The 19449-nt window shown below is 41.4% G+C and overlaps 1 protein-coding gene and 1 non-coding gene across 25 annotated transcripts in view; both read right to left on the reverse strand.

Annotated features, from left to right (window-relative positions):
* Positions 1-19449, reverse strand: part of DTNB (dystrobrevin beta) — a 224464-nt gene that overhangs the window by 69589 nt on the left and 135426 nt on the right. For all 24 annotated transcript variants that reach the window (XR_011139936.1, XR_011139935.1, XM_068936647.1 and 21 more), the window contains 2 exons: positions 13412-13499; positions 915-1000 (listed from right to left, as the gene is read on the reverse strand). Coding sequence is in view for 22 of the 24 variants with exons in the window: in XM_068936647.1 (XP_068792748.1) it covers positions 915-1000; positions 13412-13499 (174 nt within the window). In the remaining 2 variants the exon portion in view is untranslated. The remainder of the gene's footprint in view (positions 1-914; positions 1001-13411; positions 13500-19449) is intronic.
* LOC138066952 (U1 spliceosomal RNA) lies at positions 1412-1583 on the reverse strand. The gene has a single exon (XR_011140662.1). It is a non-coding gene; the product is annotated as a U1 spliceosomal RNA (small nuclear RNA).

The raw sequence follows: 19449 nt of genomic DNA on the forward strand, positions 1-19449 counted from the left end.
ACAGTAGTTTCTTAGCTTCTCTTAGCCAGAGAAACATGAACTCAAAATGGGGATGCTGAAGAAGCAGGTAAGTGCAAATACAGTATTATAATAAAAATGGAGTGCTGTCTTCATGGTCCCTAAGAGGGACTTAACAGTCCCTCTAGAATAAGAAGGAAGCCCATCTCCTACAGTCCCTCTCTCCTATTTCTTGCAGGCCTCGCAGTTTCTTTAGACTTTTTTTTGTCTTCCAGCAAATGGAAAAAATCCTCCTTCTTCTCACATTACATTTGTTTACCACAGTCTTTCAAAAATGACCTGCTTGTGCTGCTATACATTAGCTGACTTATTCTATTGCTGCCATCTGAACGGCTCATTCTGCCCTAAGAATTTCGCTGGGTTTGGTGCTCCTGATGCTCAGTGCCAGTTAAGGAGATTTCGTGAAGTCTCGGGGCAGGGCACGCTAGGGAAATCATCATCCTGTGGCAGTTTCTCAACATGGAGACCCCTTCGCTCTGTGTGTTTCTAGGTCTCCTTATTGTGATTAGGAATGGAAATAACCATTTCAGGGCAGTAAACTCTAACATATTTGGAGCCAAATTCTTATTTACGATAGCGCAGCATTTTCAAATCCAGAGATATAATGGTGAGTGCTGACGTCCATGCTTAAGGTACATCTTTACTTTTTTCCAAACTGCAGCTCACGTGCCTACACCCAAGCTAGTTTCAACCTGTTCCCTGGGGAAATAAGGGCACTGCAGCTGCATCAGCACTGACCTAAGTGCTTAATGACTCAGATACAGCTTTCAATAAAAGATCTAGGAAAATCATCTGGTTTATATAATACAAAATGTTAAAAATAATAAAGTATTACTACTAAAAGCTTTTCTCAAATGTTGTTCATAAAAAAATACTGAGTAAAGCTTGCCCTTTACCTGTTTTTGTTTTCCAGCTCTGCTATCAGCTGCCTTTGTTGTTTATTGGCATCGAAGTTGAAACCCAGGTCTGTTGGTGGGCGAGGCTGGTGGGTGAAGAATAGAGAAAAATTAAACACAGTACTCATTACCTCTTACTACGTATGACATATTGTATGGATTCAGTCCCACATTTCCTAAATGCCATGGTACAACGCTTACAGCCCAGACTGAAAAACAATTAAAAAAACCTGTGCTGAGATGGACTGCGGAGGCACATCTCCATGCGGTTTTACAGCTGATCTCAGTGTGGGCTGCTGCTGAAAGGGTGATCTGGTTCGCCACTGACATCTGGCCACACAGTCAGCCACATCTAGGCATTGCTCAAGATAAAAATTATCCCTACAAATAAAAAAATCAGTTCCTTAATCTTCCTAGCCACGTAAGCACTAGTGATGGCACAAGAAGGAAGGCAAGAACAGGAGGGAGGGAAGGAGAGCACCTCTCTCTCTCTTTTTCAGGGGAGAGCGCAAACGCAGTCCCCCACTCCCACAAATTATGCAGTCGAGTTTCCCGCATTTGGGGAAATCGCAGGGGTCAGCACACCCGGAGTGCAAGGGATGAGCCTCGTCCTGGGAAAACCACCTGCCTGATCAGGCAGGCACATATACTTACCTGCCAAGTAAGTATATGTGAAGCAACCTCTGGCTATGGGTGCCTCTGGCTACATTGCATCATCTGTTAACACAGTCTGATGAATTTTGCTTGCCATTTCTAAGACCTTCAGAAAAAAATGCCATATCTACCTGTTCCCACAGCACAGACAGTATTTTGTTAAGGCAAGTCATTGTCTTTGCTATAGGATAAGTTACAAAAGCCAGAACCTTCCTTATGAAAAGACACAGTTCTACATTTTATCATAAAGAAAGTCTTTTAGTGAAATACTGACCTCATACATCAGCTAGTGAAGAAAAGTCAGAATAACTTAGGATAGAATAGTGGTACCTAAACCACTGCTGAACCCCATATTACATTGCTGGCAATGTGACTAACTGATGTTCTACATTTTCTTGTTATGACACACTGGCACTATACAGTTTCATTCATGCTTAGAAATAGTTTATCAAAAATCCCAAGAATGTCTTTGCAGAAAGGTCTTTGAACAGCTTCTGTAGTAAGCTGATACTAATTTCTTGCACAAGAATGCTTGCTGTGGGTCCCATTTCTCCTCTTTTTCCAATTCATCACTTCAGCAATGACACTAGGGTTAAATGAAGTCTTCCAGCTCATTCAGTTTCTGCGATTTGCTGTTAACTAAATGTGAACCAAGACTCGCCGGCTATTGCTATGTCACTTGGGACTTCCAGGTAGTCTGTTTGCACGCTCAGTGTAAGCTCAGCATTGTTAGCCTGCCAAACATTCAGCTTGGTAAACCCAAGGCCACAAAAGAGGTATTTGCTTAATTTTCTATTGAAATGAACAGGATTATTGATAGACATTAAATTTAAGCATGGTCACTGCCTCTGGAAAACTTAACCCTTCTCAACCCCTAAATTAACAAGCTTCAGTTGAAAGGAGGTTGCTGGATAAATGCATTTTCCCTGTGAATCCTGACCTTTGTGGCCCTTGTGTTTTGGCATACTTGTCACCAGCAGTCACAGTCACTACTGACAAAAGTACTGGGTAATTAAACAAGAATCTGTAGTTTGTAGGAGAATCTGTTGGCAGCTGAGCTGCAGGACGAAGAAGTCAGGTTTATGAGCCCAGACCAGACAGAGATGTAAGAACGACATTGGATCTCGTGCTGGTTCAATGTATTTTTCCAGTGGAATCTTCAGATGCTGGAAAAGATCAGCAGATCTAAGATGCTTAGGAGATCTAATAAGACTCAAAATCATCCCTGGGGCCAGCAGACACATTAAGTTGCCCACTCAGAGCTGAGGAGGCACCTTCATCATGGAGAGGCCTCCCTGGCTGAGAAACGCCTGAGGAATGAATTAGTACACTGGCCTGCTTCTGACACCAGGTCGTAATCTAGAGTTTCCTTAAGTAGGGCCTGTTCGTTTTAGCAGCACAGACAAGTGAGGCCACGGTGCCTGTGCCTCTCTCTGTGAAATGGATGGTGACATTTCACATTCCTGTGAAATGGATGGTGCTGACGGAGGAGATGCCAAGAACACACGCAGCTCCTGTACAACCATCTCCCCTTGTAGTGGCTGTGCTTTGGGACCAGAAGGGGAGAAGATCCTGCAGTTTAGCTCTTCACGCTGACAACAGATCACAGCAAGGACATCTTGTTCTGTCTACAAGAGGGAGCCCATGCTTCCTTGAGAGGGCAGACTGGGCAAGACTTTGGCTTCAAGGGAGACCTCTGAGGGGGCTGAGGTTGCAGGACAGTCCAAAGGTGGGCAAAAGGACTCGAGCAAAGTCTCCGCAACTGAATGATTAATGCAGATATCAAAATATTGAACAAAAATGGCACCGAGCAGCAGCTCACTGGAGCTTTCTTAAGAACTCCACACTTCAGTGCTCCAGTCTTGCCTTTTTGTTCTCATTTGATCTCCAGGTTGCATAGATTTTCACCACGGTGTTCTCAGAAGAACCTCAAATTAGGAGCCAGGTTTAAGACACTCTCATACACATGTTCGGAAACTATCAAGGTAGAAAAAGAGCAGACAGAGGGAAAAGCTGGATATCTAGCAGTCCTCCTGGAGACAGAGGAGAGTGACAGCTCCACAACAAAGGGGACAGAAACTGCTCGGTTTTGAGTTTTGTTTCTCTGTGTATGCCTACCAACCCCGTCGGGAATTAGACTTGAATGAAGCACAGTCAGCAGTTCTCTTTCTTGGGCAAAGCCCATATGGTAGGTGGGTTTGTACATGGTAAATGAGCCGTGCTTGAATGACACACCTAAGAGCTGGCTTTCTGTGCCCTCCTGGGGTGTTCTGAAGGCCACTTCAGGAGTCTCCTAATAATGTGGAAACCGTGTTTTTGAAAGGTTCTTAGTAAGGTAGGTCCCAGGCAAGAAGAAACAAAACAACTTTTAGGAGTTAAAATGAACAGTGAGAAAAAGAAAAATAAATGAGCACAGAAACCTAAGTGGAGAAACACAGTTATTTGTGGTAGAAAGGTTGAGAAAAATCCTCTCTTCACACAGGTAGTGCAGAGAAACTGATGATGTAGGATGCCCTCTGCTCTCTGCACCTCTGCACCGGGTTGATGTGGGAGAGGAGCTGAAACGTACCTAATGACAACAGTTAGGGCAAAAATGCTCTCATCTCGAGTGTCTGTAGCAGAGAATCACTTCAAGTGATGGTGGATACGGGGACTGGTTACTCACTGAACGGTAAGGGCTTGCTCCTGGGAGACCTCAGGCTGCACTGCGCTCAGGTCAGTCATGGCAGGGGCTGCATGCTGCTGGCTGCGTCTCCAAACAACCCACTTGTTTGTGCATTTAGGCCACTTTCAACTCCTTTAGGCTGAGGATGGCTGACAACACAGGCCATCGACGTTCGGGGTAGGTGCTGGAGCCTCCAGTGCACAGGGTGGGCAGCAGCACCGTCACCACTCTTTCCACTGAGGTGACTTTAATAGCTTCTGTGTACATAACACTTGGTATGACCTGCTGGTTCCCCAGAAATGGTGGGTGATGAAGGGGAAGGCCCAGTCTCTCTCTGCATCCTGCAGCAATCAGCTGCTAGGAAGAAGGAAACACATTTCACCCGCAGCCTCCAGAGCTTCCAGGGGCACAGCGGCTCTTGGGGCGCCAGCTGAAGCAGATGAACCTTTGTTTTGCCACAAAGTAGGATGGTGCCTATAAAAACACAACCTAGTCCTTAACCTCTTTCCTCAGAAATCCTGTCCAAAGCCTGAAATTATCCTCATTACCTAAAGTATTTGAGTTCTCAAGAGTAAAGACAACGCTGCAGAGCAACCTTAAGTGGCACCTTTATTACTACTGTGCCACTTCCCTCACACTCTGTCCCTGAGAAGAGGCACATCCCTCATGCTGCTCATTTTCAAGCGTCACTACCCTGAGAAGTCTTTTGGAAGCAGGGCAGTGGATACTTTGCACGACAATTGAATATTTTCTTGTTTGTTATATTGCTTCCAACTTTTGATAAAGTTTATTTGATTTTTTTACTAACTCAGAATCACAGAATTGTTGAGGTTGGAAGGGACCTTTGGAGACTGTCTAGTCCAACTCCCCTGCTCAAGCAGGGCCAGCTAAGGCAGGTTGCTCATGGCCGTGTCCAGTTGGGTTTTGAATTATCTCCGAGGATGGACGCTCCACAACCTGCCTGGGCAACCTGTTCCGGTGCTTCACCATCCTCACAGTAAAAAAGCTTTTTCTTATGTTTAAAACGGCATTTCCTGTATTTCACTTTGTGCCCATTGCCTCTTGTCCTTTCACTCGGTGCCACTGAGAAGAGACTGACTCCATCTTCTTTATTCACCACCATCAGGTACTTATACACATAATGACCTCCACTGCCCCTGAGTCTTCTCTCCCCTCAAGGATAAACAATCCCAGAAGAAAAAAAAATCCAAGCTGGCACTTCTCCACTAACATCTAAACCTTCCAGCTTCTTAAATGTAAAAGGTGCCTGATGGTCACCCTGAAGGTTTCCAAAGTAAATGCCTATGCCTAGGGAATTAAAAAGCATCAGGCAGAGGCACCAGAATTTGATGACCATATTATTAAATTTTTAGTATGGTCCCTGACATCCTTTCGGCTCAAACTAACTAGCAGTTCTCAGCACAGTGTGGGAATTACTACAAGCTGAGAACCAGCTGCAGCAGGTGATTTGTATGCAGCTGTCCTGTCCTGGAGGGTGAGGGAGCTTAACATTACACATGGAAGCAAGGAATGGGCCCTCAAACTTTTTCATGACTGCTCTACACATACCCTAAATGTCTATCATATGCTCAGAAGTGCTCTAATCTTGATAAATAGCACTTATCTGTCAACTAAGTACTGGAAAGAGGACTTTGGAGGATAGGCATGCAAATTCTTGAGTATCCAAAAGGTATCAGAGAGTCATATGAGACAGCATGGAGCCTGTTTGAAAACACAGTAGTAGTACATATCTAATTGTTACTACGCGTGGTCAGAAAACACCTGACAAAAATTCTAAACACATCTGACCTTGAACGGGTAACAAAGACGCTGCTTCTGCCCTGCATCCCCTAAGCAACAGGCACATGACATGCCGGGAGGCAGCACTCTACCCTCCCTGCTGACGCTGAGCACAGCCCCGAGCGCGAGATGCAGCCTCCGTCTGGGATGCAGCGGTCAGGAGGCAGAGCTGTGATTCTGATCCTTGTTTCTGGGTTCAGTTTAAAAAAAAAAAATCCAGTGGTGGTTTAGTATTAAAAAGCATTCTCTGTCCCAAACAGAGTTCAGCGCTTTGGGGTAAAAACTCAGGTAGGAAAAGGGAAAGGACAGATTTAAGGCAATTCAGAAAGACAGATGTTTCAAGTAGACTAGGCATGATGAAATTCATCAGAGTACTTCGCTCTGGTACCTAAATATATCTGGGACAATCTCAAAGCCTTTGTGTTCACCTTTTTTCCAGGTAACATGCCAGAGGCTAGATCAGGGTATCCCTAAAGTTTACATTGAGAAACAATATAGGAAGGAACCAACAACTATAAACCAATTAGCTTATCTTCAAACACAAAATAAAACTACTTCTAAGTACTTAGAAGATAAGCTAAGTAACAGTCTACGTGGAGTTTTTAAGAATAAACTATGTTAAAGTGAACTATTTTCCTTCCACAACAAAAAAATCAAATCTTATGGATAGCAGAAAAACTATTAACGTGATATACTTTTGCTTTAGTAACGCTTTGGACGTTGTCTTCCTGACAGGTCTCATAGGTGGGCCAGACAACCAGTGTGGAGGAAATAACTGGAAGGGAGATGCAGAGCTGGCTTGAAAGCCATACTGAAAAAGTAATTATCGTTCATTAGTGTCAGACTGGAAGTATCCTCTTGTGGAGTTTTACAGCTTTTCTCTCGGATTTTGATTTCTCTTGCATTTCAATATTTTCATTAACAACGTGGATGATGGAATGAAGAATTTGCTTCTTAAATCTGCAGACTGTGTCATACTGTGTCGAGCTCCTAGTACTTTGGAGAACAATTCTAAAGTATAAACTTATTTGACAAGCCGGAGAAATGTTCCGAAAAAATAGGCTGCAATTCTATTAGGACAAGTGCTTAAGACAAGTCCTAGACTTACTTTTGACATGCCAATTGCACATGCACCTGAAGAAGAATCATGAATGAGATGGCAGTTTTGTAAAAAAGGAACGGCAAACGACAGCGGTTCACAACCAAACATGAGACAAAAACGTAGTACTGCTGCAGAGTCCAGCAACAGGGTGTTTGAACCAGAGTGTGCTATATACTCGAATGCATGACTTAATCTCTGTTCTCTAGTTCAGGTGAACTACTGTTTCCAGCTTTAGCATCACCATTCAAAAAAAGCTAAAGGTGAACTGGAGAAATACGATGAGCAACAAGAATGATCAGAGATCTATCAGTAAAGAGGGCAAGAATGAAGAGAAGAAAAGAATGAGACAACATAAGAAACTCCAAATATTCAAAGCTGGTTGCAAAGAAGAAAGTAATATATTATTCTCCATATCCATTGAGATAGGAAAATGAGTAGGAGGCTCAAACCAAGCAAGAAATTATGTTATAATTCAGGAAAATCTTTTTGTGCTAACTGCATTTAAACATTGGAACAAATTGCCTTCTCAGACTCCATCTGTAGGGCACTCCATCCACTGTTTGTTTTTTAAAAATTACTTGGACAAGCATCTGCCTGAGAATGGTTTACGCACAGCTGATCTGACCTACAGTGGAAAATGTCTGTACATAGGTACTAGCTGGCCTCTCAATCATTCAGAACCAGAGAAGCTATGAAACTGAAAGTAAGGGTCTTCCAGTTTTGATCAGTGCTAGTGCAGCGTGCATGTGGAGTGTTCACATTTCCAGGACCCACCTATTACTTTGAAAAAAGATAAGGTGCATGATCAAATTTTCAAAAGTGATGTCTAATTTTAGTCTCCATCCTGTAGAAAGCAATGATGTTGTTTGTCTTGCCATTTCCATGCCCTCTCTAGATTCCTCACAAGTCACTGCTCCTTTTCAAAGAAGGCAATAGAAAAACTCCATTTAATCACAGAGACCTAGGTAATTTTGTTCTCTCTATTTTGATTTAGGTTGGAAATACTTCATCTTCTAAGAACTATTCTATCTTAAAAAAGAAAATCTTTCCTCTAAAATATCCCCACAATGCCCTGTAACTCATATTTCTATTAAATCCAAGGATACTAGACATCTTAACCATTTCAGGCTTGTAAACTAGACAAATATAGCTAACTGAATAAATAACTTCCCATATCTTCTGGTTCAAGCCATTTTTTCCTTTAGTCTTTAAAGCCAGAAAAATCTGACTTCCAGACACCTTTCTCAAGCTATATGATTAAGTATTCTCTTCCACTCTTCCTCTTTTTTCATTTCTTTTATCATTCTTGTTACTGGTCTTCTTTCCGATTGCTTTATAAACATCATTTCATAGAAACTAATGAAATATCTGACCAACACGTTCTCAGCAATGAAGAACTAAGATTAACTCAGATTTCTTTTCCATACTTTTTTGATGCAGTCTTCGTATTTAGGTTCCATTTTTGGGTGGCTTTCCTATTAGCCCAAGCATTGCATCTATTGCAACCTGTTCTTTCTCCAATTACCTAGACCCTGGTAGTCTTAAGCAGCCTGAATTGTGTAGTATCTGTACAATATTTGACATGTTATCCACAAATGCAAATCTGAGTTTCAAATCCCTAGCGTGCTAAGCATCTGTATTTGCTTTTTCTCACAGACAGGAACAGTCGTCTTAGAAACTGGACGTTTCTTATCAGTTACTCTGCAGACAGGATCAGTAGCGCAGCATATCTTAATCTTTCGTTGATTCATCACTGCTCAAGAACAACCCCCCAAATTCTTTTATCATCTAACTGTGTAATGCAACTATGTTCTCTGTGTCAAGCAAATATCTTGCGGCAGCCCATAAAAAATACAATGTGCCATAATGAAAGACTTTAGAAGGCACATGTGGATCTGAAAGAGTTCATCATTATTCTTCTCAAGCCTAGCTGATTGCAGATTGTTTTATGAAGTACATAGTTTAATGAACCCTGGTTCATCCTTTGCAGCTACCTCAAGATGCCGTTACTCTTCTGAATACAGTAGATTTCATTGGCAAAAGAAAGTATTATTCAGGCTAAAAGGATGTTGAAATATGACTGAGGAACTAGGGGATACTGCGTGGGACCTGTTGCTGATCTAAGTGTTTCAAATTAAATTAATGTATGAGTAGTGCATTATATTTTGTGCATGTGAGTATTTCAAATGCATCTCCTAAATGCTACCATTAGAAGAAAATTATATAGTATGAGATATCGTTCAAATGTGAAAATACCATTTAAGCTTCAGCTTGGACATTGTTTCTAAGACAGCCCTTATTTCTCCCATGAATGAACTCCTCTGGAACACAAGAAAAGGAAATCCTATCTATAGTCACTGCTCTGATTTCTGCCCAACATGTCATTGATCACTGAGTTCTTACAGCCACTTTGGAAGAGTTTTGCGTATATGGTACAGGACTGTGACGGCAAATGCTATTCTCCTAAATCCATGAATTCACTTAAGGATTTGCATGCTACCAATATTTACCTTGTCCTCTGTGAAGTCACATGTAGTTCTTGAAATCTCTGTGCTTAAGGGAAAAAATAAAACCCAAAACACTGATTTACTAGTCACTGCTCTTAAGTTTGTACTCCATCTTACTGGACAGCTATGAATATGATTTGTATCTTCCAGGATCACTATTATATCCAAGAGAAGAACTGTCCAAGAACCAGGCTGCAGATTTATCCTGCAAAGATGTGCAGCAGAAAATTTGGGTTTTTTTTTTACTTATTTTAAAAAATATTCATAAGAGAAATGCCTAAAAGAACAAAAATTAGATGAAGGGAGTATTTGGGTTGTATGAACAGCTTAAATGAGATGAGATGATGAAAGGCTTTTAGCACCACTTCCTGTGAGGGAAGAAGAGCAACCACACACAGTCTTCAAAATAGAGCAATGTGGGCAAGAACCTCATTATTGTATTTCATCCAAATCTGCACATTTTTTCCACCGAGGAAAACTGTCCTAAAATTTTTCTCCCTCTTTATAGTTGAGTATTATCTTATACTTATTAGGTGCTCATGCTTTTCTTAGAAGCAAGGCAGCACAAGTCAGTAGAGTCCTCCAGAGAGTGCACCGGCCCAGTGTGCCTCTGCTCCTGCTGACCTCCAGAGGCTGCCGCCTACCTTGGCAGCTCACTGTCCACCAGACATCAGCGGGAAGCAGCTTCTGGCTTATAGCCAAGACACCGGCTTGTGCTTGTATGAATCAGCTTGCCCAACTACACCAGCTGAAATCCCGGAGGATCTGCAACTGTACTAACAGCAGAAAATGGGGAAAAATAAGAGCTGAGGCAGAGCAGGTGGGAGCAGGAGGGTAAGGAGATGTAGGAGGGATTGGTTTGGAGAAAGAGAGGCGTTGTGTAGGGCATTGACAGCAGAGACCATACTGAATATACATATAGATTTCCTCCAAAAGTACACTTAACTGCCCTTCCTCTTAAAATATTCCACCACTACCAGAGAGCAGCCAGCACCACGAACACCACTCAAACTGGGCCCTGGGCACCATTCAGGACCAAACCCACGAGGACATCTTTTTGTGGATTCTAAAACTGGTTGTTCAAGGAAATATAATTTATTGCATCAAAAAACGTTGTTTCTACATCTCCCTCTGGAGAGGCGTTGATCTAGTCTACATATGGGCAGCTGAGATTTCTCACTGTTACTACCTGTCCTAAATTTGCAGCTTTTCAAATGTCACTTATCATTTCCTGACCACTATCATCATTTGATCACGGGCCAGTATTTCATATCTATTATTAACAATCTGGAATTTCAATGCACAAGGATTCCACAGGCCTTCTCTTTTCCTCTAGCATTTCTATGCTGTTCCACTGTGTATTATCCTTTATGTACAATACCATTCCCCTGCATATGTATCCTCCTCTACCATTCCTGTAAAGCTAGCAGGCTGGCAACCATATACTCAATGATCATCTTTCTCCTACTGGATCTCTGAGAGGCTTTTTATATTGGGATTGTCACTTGATGCTCCACATAGTAATTCCATATGGAGAGAAAGAGTTGTTCCTTTTTTTTGGTTTTGTATTTCCCACCCTCTAATTTACTCCTGTCTCTTTTTCCTGATCTTATAACAAGAACATAAAAAACAAGATTGTGGCTGGCAAGTCTCAGATATCCGATTTCCCACAAACCAGCGAAACCTCACAAGCAGGCACCACAGACACAGCGTGTAATTCCAAAACATCGTAGGCTGTTCCTCCACTAAGTTGCAAAAGCCAATTTGGACACTAATAATATAAAGTGTTGGCTAAGCAAGAGGGATCTCCTATTGGCAAGAAATAGTTTGAACCTGCCATGAAGTAGAGCGTTTGGAGGAGAGCCTAAGAGTCTCTGATTCCTTCGGATTCGGAAAAATATGTCTACATCAGTTGATAAGCAATTTTTGCACAATGAATAAACGACCTAGCAAACAACCTTTAAATTCCTTACTGCTAAGCTTTTGTCACAATGAAACCACACAACCTAGTCTTACTCTTAATCTTTCTTTTTCCACCATATTTCAATTCCCGAAAGTACTTTGACATCTACTTTATGATGTATGTTATTTGGATTTAAAGAAAGCAGTATTCTGTCAAATGCCTTTAGAAGGTCTCAGTAAACTCTAAATGCTGTTTTCTTTGCATCCAAATAAGTTGCTTCATTGTTTATCTCCTTCAGAACTACTGAGTATACACAAACAGGGTACAGTGATTTGCAGATCTTCAAATGATCAGGTTCTTTCAGGGCTAGTATTATGACACTTCAATATTTCTTAACATCTCTTTATTTCTACCAGAAAAGGTCAAGTCATGGGTCCAAATCCCTCCATTGTCTTCCAGAGTGAAACCGATTCAGCAGTTAGCATTTCAACAGCTTGAAATTTATATAAAGATCACATAAAAATCCCCTTTCTTCATCTAAAACAGAATATTTGTACTGCGATTCTTCATTATTTCAACATGAACATGGTTTTAGTGAACAGAATAACTTCAGAAATGCAAATATACTATTTGGCAGAGATTACGGGAGTTGATGGTTAAAAATGTTAAAAGCATAATTCCTTTTTATTAAATTTTTACAAAAGGGAAATATCTGGTCACAGTCATATTACAAAGTCAGATCAGTAGCTGAATACATGCTGAAGGAACTTACGAAAAGGCATAAACCTTCCGTGCTGGAAAGGACTTGAAAGTATTTATATTACAAGAAGTAATGACAGAATGAATGAGAACACTGATGTTAAGATACTTCTTTAGCCTTGCTAAAATATGGCAGGAAAAATAAACTCTGCCACAGTGGTAAGATGCTTAGGGGAGAGCACTCCTATCACTGGATATCGTTGAAGACAGGGATTATATCTGTAATAGTATATGGACAACAATACGTCTTGCAATAGCGATAACATAGGGCACCAATGAGGCTGAGACTTTGCTGCATTCTGCTCAAACTTGTTAAAGCAGGCCCAAAAATGCGAATCTTTAATAGACAGAAAGCATAGCTGGGGTTCTGAACATGTGCTAAGCCAAGCTGTTTCTAAGCAACATACTCCACTGGAAATGTTGTAAAATGGTGGCCATAATTCAAGGCAAATCCACCCCAGCTCAGCATGCATGGATGAATGTCATTGCAAACACTGCTCTCCTTTCTGAAGGATAAAACGGCAAAAAGAGAGATATATATTACCCCTCTCCATTTAGACTGCAATTATGTTATTGAATTCCAGTAAATTCTTAGTCGCCATGATGTCCTCTGGCAATTCTCTGTTAAAGCAGTATTTATTTTTACCAATTTGAAATTGGTTGCTTTTGTGTTTTAATTTATTTTATTTTAAGTGACTGCAAACAGAGAACTCTCTCTCTCTCTCTCTGGAAAAAAATATATTCCATACCATTTGTTACATGATTTGTTTCCCTCAAGTATCTACTTATTTCTCTCTTCTCTAGACTAAGTAGGACTAATCTGCTTATTCTCTTGTCTCCTCTGACCTCATTTCTAATAATTTGTATTGTCATTTTGTGTTTTCCAGCTCTTCCCTTGCCTTTTGAGAAAGCAGTATTCGTGCTAGACTAGGTGAAAAAACAAGGAAAGCATATTTCTCTTTTACATTAGATGAATAAAGAAAACATGACAATTTGACGCAGCTACTAACAGTAAGCTACTAATTAAACTCTGAAAAACACCTTTCATATTCCATAGTAAGAAAAGAGATATGAATATTAAAAACTGGAGTCGGTTCAGGTACTTACTGCACTTCCAGCTTCTGCAGCCAGCCTGGCAGCGTATCTGGCAATCAGTCTGTGCTCCTCATCCAGTCTGCTAGGGCTGTCCAAGACGCTGCGAGGGGAACAAAGCCAGAACAGCCCCGTCAACATCCACAGCTCCTGCACTGCATATTGCTCATACCAGGGGATGACAGAGGAAAAGGGTGTATTGTGGCAAAGACTCAGTAATGTGAAATAGAAAAAAGTCACATCAGAAATAATCTAGATCTCTCCTTTTTTCATTCTCCTTCCAAAGTGGGGACTGCTCTCGAGACTTTCTGTTTAGCAGTATTTCCTCCGGGGCTCACATACTCTAGTTTTAAATGATTAAAATACTTAGTTTTCAACAATTCATAAATACTTATCATTAGGAAAAAATTAATTTGTTTCTCTGGAGCTTTTCTGTAAACCCTTTTGGCTTACTCAGGATAAAAAGGGTGAATACACTGAATGATGAAGCAGAACCTTTGCCCTTAGGAGACCCAGGGTGCCAAGTGTCAAAGTAAGAATGATTTCCAGGAGGAAGAACTGAGGGAGTCAGGCTGAACTGAGAAGAACGGACTCTGGCACCAAACAACACAAAGTAAAATGCAAACAATACTTTGCATGTCAGCCTGTACAAAACGTGATAATTTGAGACTTGGTCCTTCACACCTCAGCTAACAGAGGACGAAACAAGCCCACAGGTAGCGTTCTTCAGACCCACCTCAGCTCCTACCAAGTATCTTACATTGCCTCACACACAGTAGCGTAGCTGTCTTGGAGGTGTTGCTAAAAGGGTCATTAAAAATATTTCCAATAATCATCAGCAACAGTGACAGCACCATGAAGTGACCAAAGAAATGGATGTTGCGTATTGAAAAAGGAAAGGCAGAGACAATAAAGAAGAGAGCTCCCCAAGATCAGGACCCAGATCTTTCTCCTCTTTCACATGAGCATCGTCTCCTCTGTGTATGTACAACATGAGCAAACTAGTCCGGCAATCTCGTCAGTGCCTAGAGCACTAAATGAGTTTCTAGAATTCACAAACAATTACCTTTTAAACTATCAAACCATAAGCTGACAAATAATTATTCAGGCAGCTTTAATGGAAATCAGTCGTTACCAAGATCTGTTACCAGTTCGGTTTAGGTGCTATAGTGGCTTTGTCACAAAAAATTGGCAGTTTAAAGCCATATGAAAGAGCAGCTTTTAAAGTCAGTATCCAGTTGAACTATTCAACGGAGCTGCTTGTTGTCTTGCGCGGAAGATTTTTCATCACAGTCTCCCTTTAAAAGGGTAGCCAGTGAATTACATAAACCAAAACAGTACTGGTTGAAAATGATCAAGTGGAAATGAGTAATATCTGTTTCGTTTTGCAGCGCAGCCTTTCTCATGTTATCTTTGACGTTTCATCCGGGATTCACAAATGCCATGCTGGCTGCCGTAACTTACGCAGTGATGGACACGTACACATTTGCAGTTCCATTCAGGATCAGAGTCACACCACAACAAGCAGCCAAGAAAAAGAGATACATACCAAGTGTAGAGCAAAGGCTGTTTTTAGAAGTCGACATTACCACTTTACAAGGCAATTCATATTTCTTTAGCTTAATTTCACAGAGTTGTGTTGACACTACTTAAAGAACTAGATGCATACTGTATATGTACGTTTATGTAAAAACGTGGATTTAATTTATTATTTTGTAACGCTGAATTTAACAGCTTGAACTCTCTGAGACTCTGGAAGTCAGTCAGACAATGTGTTTGCAACTTTGGACTGAATTTAATGGACATGCTACTAAAATTTACATAGATAGGGTTACAATCAATATAAATTATAGTCAAGTAATATGCCTCTGCACTTGGCCTGCCAGATGCCCAACAAAATAACCTGAATATATTAAACTATCTGCATGTACTAAACAGTGCAAAGGAAGGAGCTGGGGAAAGGTGAGCTAAAACAGTGGGAAAACAGAATTAAGAAAGGACCTTTTTGCAATAGGCTTGATGTCTTTTCTGCAAGTCTTCATGCTAATTCATTTTCTGAACTATTTTTCTTTTAAGAGAGAACAATCTTTCCTGTCTTAACTTCCAAATTTGATGCTGTTTCCCTTTAGATTTCCTCTGTAATTTAGGCTGTTCGAGTTTTCCTGCCTTTACAGGAATAATGACCATCCCATCCCTTTTACACTTTCTATAATCTGGTATCTCCTATGATCTCTTCCACTTCCTGGAACTATGATCTCTTCATATCTGACTGTATTAGAAAATAATTATTGATAAATTCTTATTTTCTGGAAGAAAAGCTGCAATTTCTTTAAAAAATTCTTTTGCAACTGCTTTTAGAAATATTCTATATACAGGAGGAATGGGAGTTCAAGCATACCTCCTGGCCCTGCTGTGTGTTAACCGATATAAAACACAGTATGAGCACTCAAAAGCGGGAGGCACAACAAACCAATACTGGCACGCACATCTCTGGAGGATTAACAGAAAGGGCATTAAACACAATGTGAAAAATATCACAGAAATCTTTATATTGCTTTCACGAAGGCACACTCACTTCCTTGGAGTTTTAACTTCTGTGGAGACACTGCAGAGGATTCTTACCCTCAAAACTCTCCCTTTTGATACGATTCCCGCAGAGCTCCCACTGGCTGGAATTGCTTGTCCTTTCTGGCAGGAGGAGAAGTGCACACGTGAACCTTCCTCCTCCTAAGCGAGTCTTACCAGTACTGAGCGCTACCTGGGCAGAAACCCCGGGTGACGGCCTCTCGGTCAATGCTCGGACAAGAGGACAACACCGCAAGAGAAACGGAAAGGTAGCAAAGGGCAGAATCACCCTGTGCTGAAGCTCATAGCTCAGAAGGGAAGAAGGTATGTGAACAAGAGCTCAGAGACATTTTCAAAGGAACAGAATTTTAGAAAGGCGGTATTATAGTTTGCCCTACCCTAAAAATACAGGGCCAACTTCTTTGGTCTCTTTTGACAACTTTGTGCTACTTATTCAGCAAGAAGAAGTCAAACTACGAGCTCGCTGCAGTTTTATAATTGACACATTGGCAAAAACAGATGGAAAGGTCTGATTAAGGGAAGTTTTGATATGCACAAGCAAAAATTAGTAGGAGGTGTTCTGGCAAGAAGAGCTTCATCCTCAGGACAAGTCAGGGTCTTTTGCACAAGAACTGAGACAATGAGACAGAATCAAACTCATAAGGAGCCACAGAACAGGAAGACCCTAAGGGCAGATGGGGAGGGGGAAACGATGCTGACTTGGAGGTGTCAGTGGAAATATTTGCGACACTGTGGTAAACTGCAGCACAGTACAGATATAGAAAGTATACTTCCACTGCCGCTTTAACCTGACCTAAACGTGGGTGGGCACTGAAAGGCACGTCTGCAGCCTTCGCCCTCCACCCCTGTGCTGGCGTTAGTGTCTGGTCTGTGGGATGAACCAGCTCAGGGCACAGACCTGGCTGAAGACTGGCTTAGCAAAACAAATCATTCATTTTGTGCCAGGGTAGTTCCCTGACCCAGCTCAGCAGGTGGCTGCATAAATGCTAGTGTCACACAAAGGAGAGAGTGGGAACACTGGCAGGATGAATGACGGAAGAAGGAATCAGCACCCTGCACGCATGTTGGCTTAAAATTCTCATGAAACCATACCCAGGAAAATGGGGCAAATGCAGTCTGTATAGAGAAGGCTGAGACACCAGTGCCCTCTTGTCAAATACTAATACAGAAATGAGCTTGGGGAGCCAAATTATTGGCTAGGGAAGGGGGATCGGTAAGGGATGTAATACAAGAAGACAGAACAAGGTGGGAGGTTTGAGATCTTAATTTCCTTTGAAAACTGTTCAAGAATTCATGATGCAGGCTGACTGCAGAGAAGTGGCAGATGACAACAAAGAGAAGACTTTATTCTTCTAGCTCTGATTTGAAGGGCCAAACATCTCAACGAATGGTGACCCAAGAGTAAGGATCTTGGGGACAGAACAGCTTTAAGTAAAGTGAGCTTTTCCTTTCATTCTGCTATAAAATCAGGAGTTCTGTTGACTGTTGCAGTTTCAGAGTCAGGGTTTTAAAGGAAACCAAATCAAACCCAACAAGCTAACCACCCATGCATCCACCTAGATCAACCAACCAAAAATAAAACATGAAAATGTGGTGGCCAGTTATCTTCTGCGGGAAATGCAGAACATTTAATATATAAGAATTACGACATTCCACATCGGGCTATTTAGTTTTTCTGATGAAAAGTGGAGCTGAAATAGAGGCTCCATGGGGACTGGAGAAAAGCAGGTTTGCTGAACGATGGGGAATGTAAACTGTGAATGCTGAGCTTAAGAAATATGCAACAAACAACCATCTAAGTAATAAAATACGACTCACCAGCTCCCCAAGCCTTCTGTATAACTTGCTACACTCTGCAACTCTCTTTCCCTCTGGCACATCTGTTAGGGTGGGGATTTTCTATTATTTCTTTGAAAAGCATTTAGCCAGCTTGGCTTGCCTCCACAATAAAACAGGAGTGAAAAAAAAGAAAAAAATATATAGTTGTAAAATATATGAAGTCCACTGATTTCTGTTTAGTAAATGCCACATGTAGTTTGGATGGACTTTGCAGTTGAAGGACATCAGTGAATTAAATAACTCTTAACATGATGAAAAATCTCAGGGATCTGATTCTTTTCCTTATGAATTCTAATAGGCTAAAAGATACAGGTTTCCAACCGTTCCTCCCAAGCGAGCAAGGGGCTGTTGTTTATAGGGCTCTACAGAAAAATTTGGCTTCACTTCCTTTCAACACAGTTAGGCAGGGCGGGAAGGCTCTCAAAGAATGGCTGAAAGATGTGAAAAAATACTGGGCAATACAGAGCAAAGGTAGGTACACACAAAATCAGTGACTAGAAGTGGAAGAACGATCAGTTCAAATTTGAAGCAACGCTCTCTTTTAAATAGTGAAAGCAATTAATCACTGGGACAGATTGCCAGTGAAACAAGTAGTTTCTCTAATTTGGTATTTTCTGGAAACAGGGCTTTTAGATGAACAAGGTACTAGGCTCAGCCCAAAGATAATTGGTGTGAGACCTCGGAGAAGATGTTCTAATGGTCTCTTCTGGTCTTAAAGACTCTACTGCTCTGAAAGGAGGGGGTCACGATGAACATAAGAACAGCAGTTGGGCCAGAACAGCAGTCCAGCACTTTGTCTCCAACAGCAGCCACGGGCAGACGTAAAGAGGAGAACATAGCAGAGAAAGCAAGTGATGGTTATTTCAGGAAGCGTTGTCCTTAAGCGGGACCCCACTGCTGTCATCTTAGTCAGAAATAGAGACGGCCTGCAACGGCTGGCTGCGGTTCACTGAGTTTCTCCAGGCAGCCTGCCGAAAGCAAAAATATAACTTTCATATGAGCTTTTTTATGGCAAAAAGAGATCAAAGGAAGTGACAATGGTGTACAGCTTTCATCAGGAATAGGGAGAAGCATCCTCTCACGCTGACTTGGAAGTTACCCATGCACAATGAGAGTGTATATGCACAATGAGAGTAGGATTCAAATTGTTTTCTTTGTATTTGGCTGCTTCTAGGTGTACGTTCTTACTCTGGTAACAGTGACAAGTGACATCTTTTAACCTAAAGACCTAACTATTTGCCTGACTCTGAGAACCCCTACTCCAGCTGGTTGTAACGTGGCAACTATTACCAGCATACAGCATCTTTTTCAATCAATCACATACACTCTTCCAGATGCACTAACTCCCTGATATCTCAAAATGCTGTAATGACAGCAATTGATCGATGGCGAGAATCAGAAATTCCTTGGCTTTACTGTCTTGGGAGCAATATTAAGGGCTTTCAGCAGGACAGGTGATAGCAGATAATAGTGATTCACTATCAAGAGAAAAACTGGCTTCCCTCAGTGATTTGGAAAGCCAGAATGCACTTCGTCAATACAGCAGTGGAATACAAATTTCTAGTTGACAGAGAGCTGAAATATGACCTTACTCGAAAAATCTTAGCCAGAGGGTAACATGGATACAG

Source organism: Struthio camelus, chromosome 3 (assembly GCF_040807025.1).
Source record: "Struthio camelus isolate bStrCam1 chromosome 3, bStrCam1.hap1, whole genome shotgun sequence".
Lineage (NCBI taxonomy): Eukaryota > Metazoa > Chordata > Aves > Struthioniformes > Struthionidae > Struthio > Struthio camelus.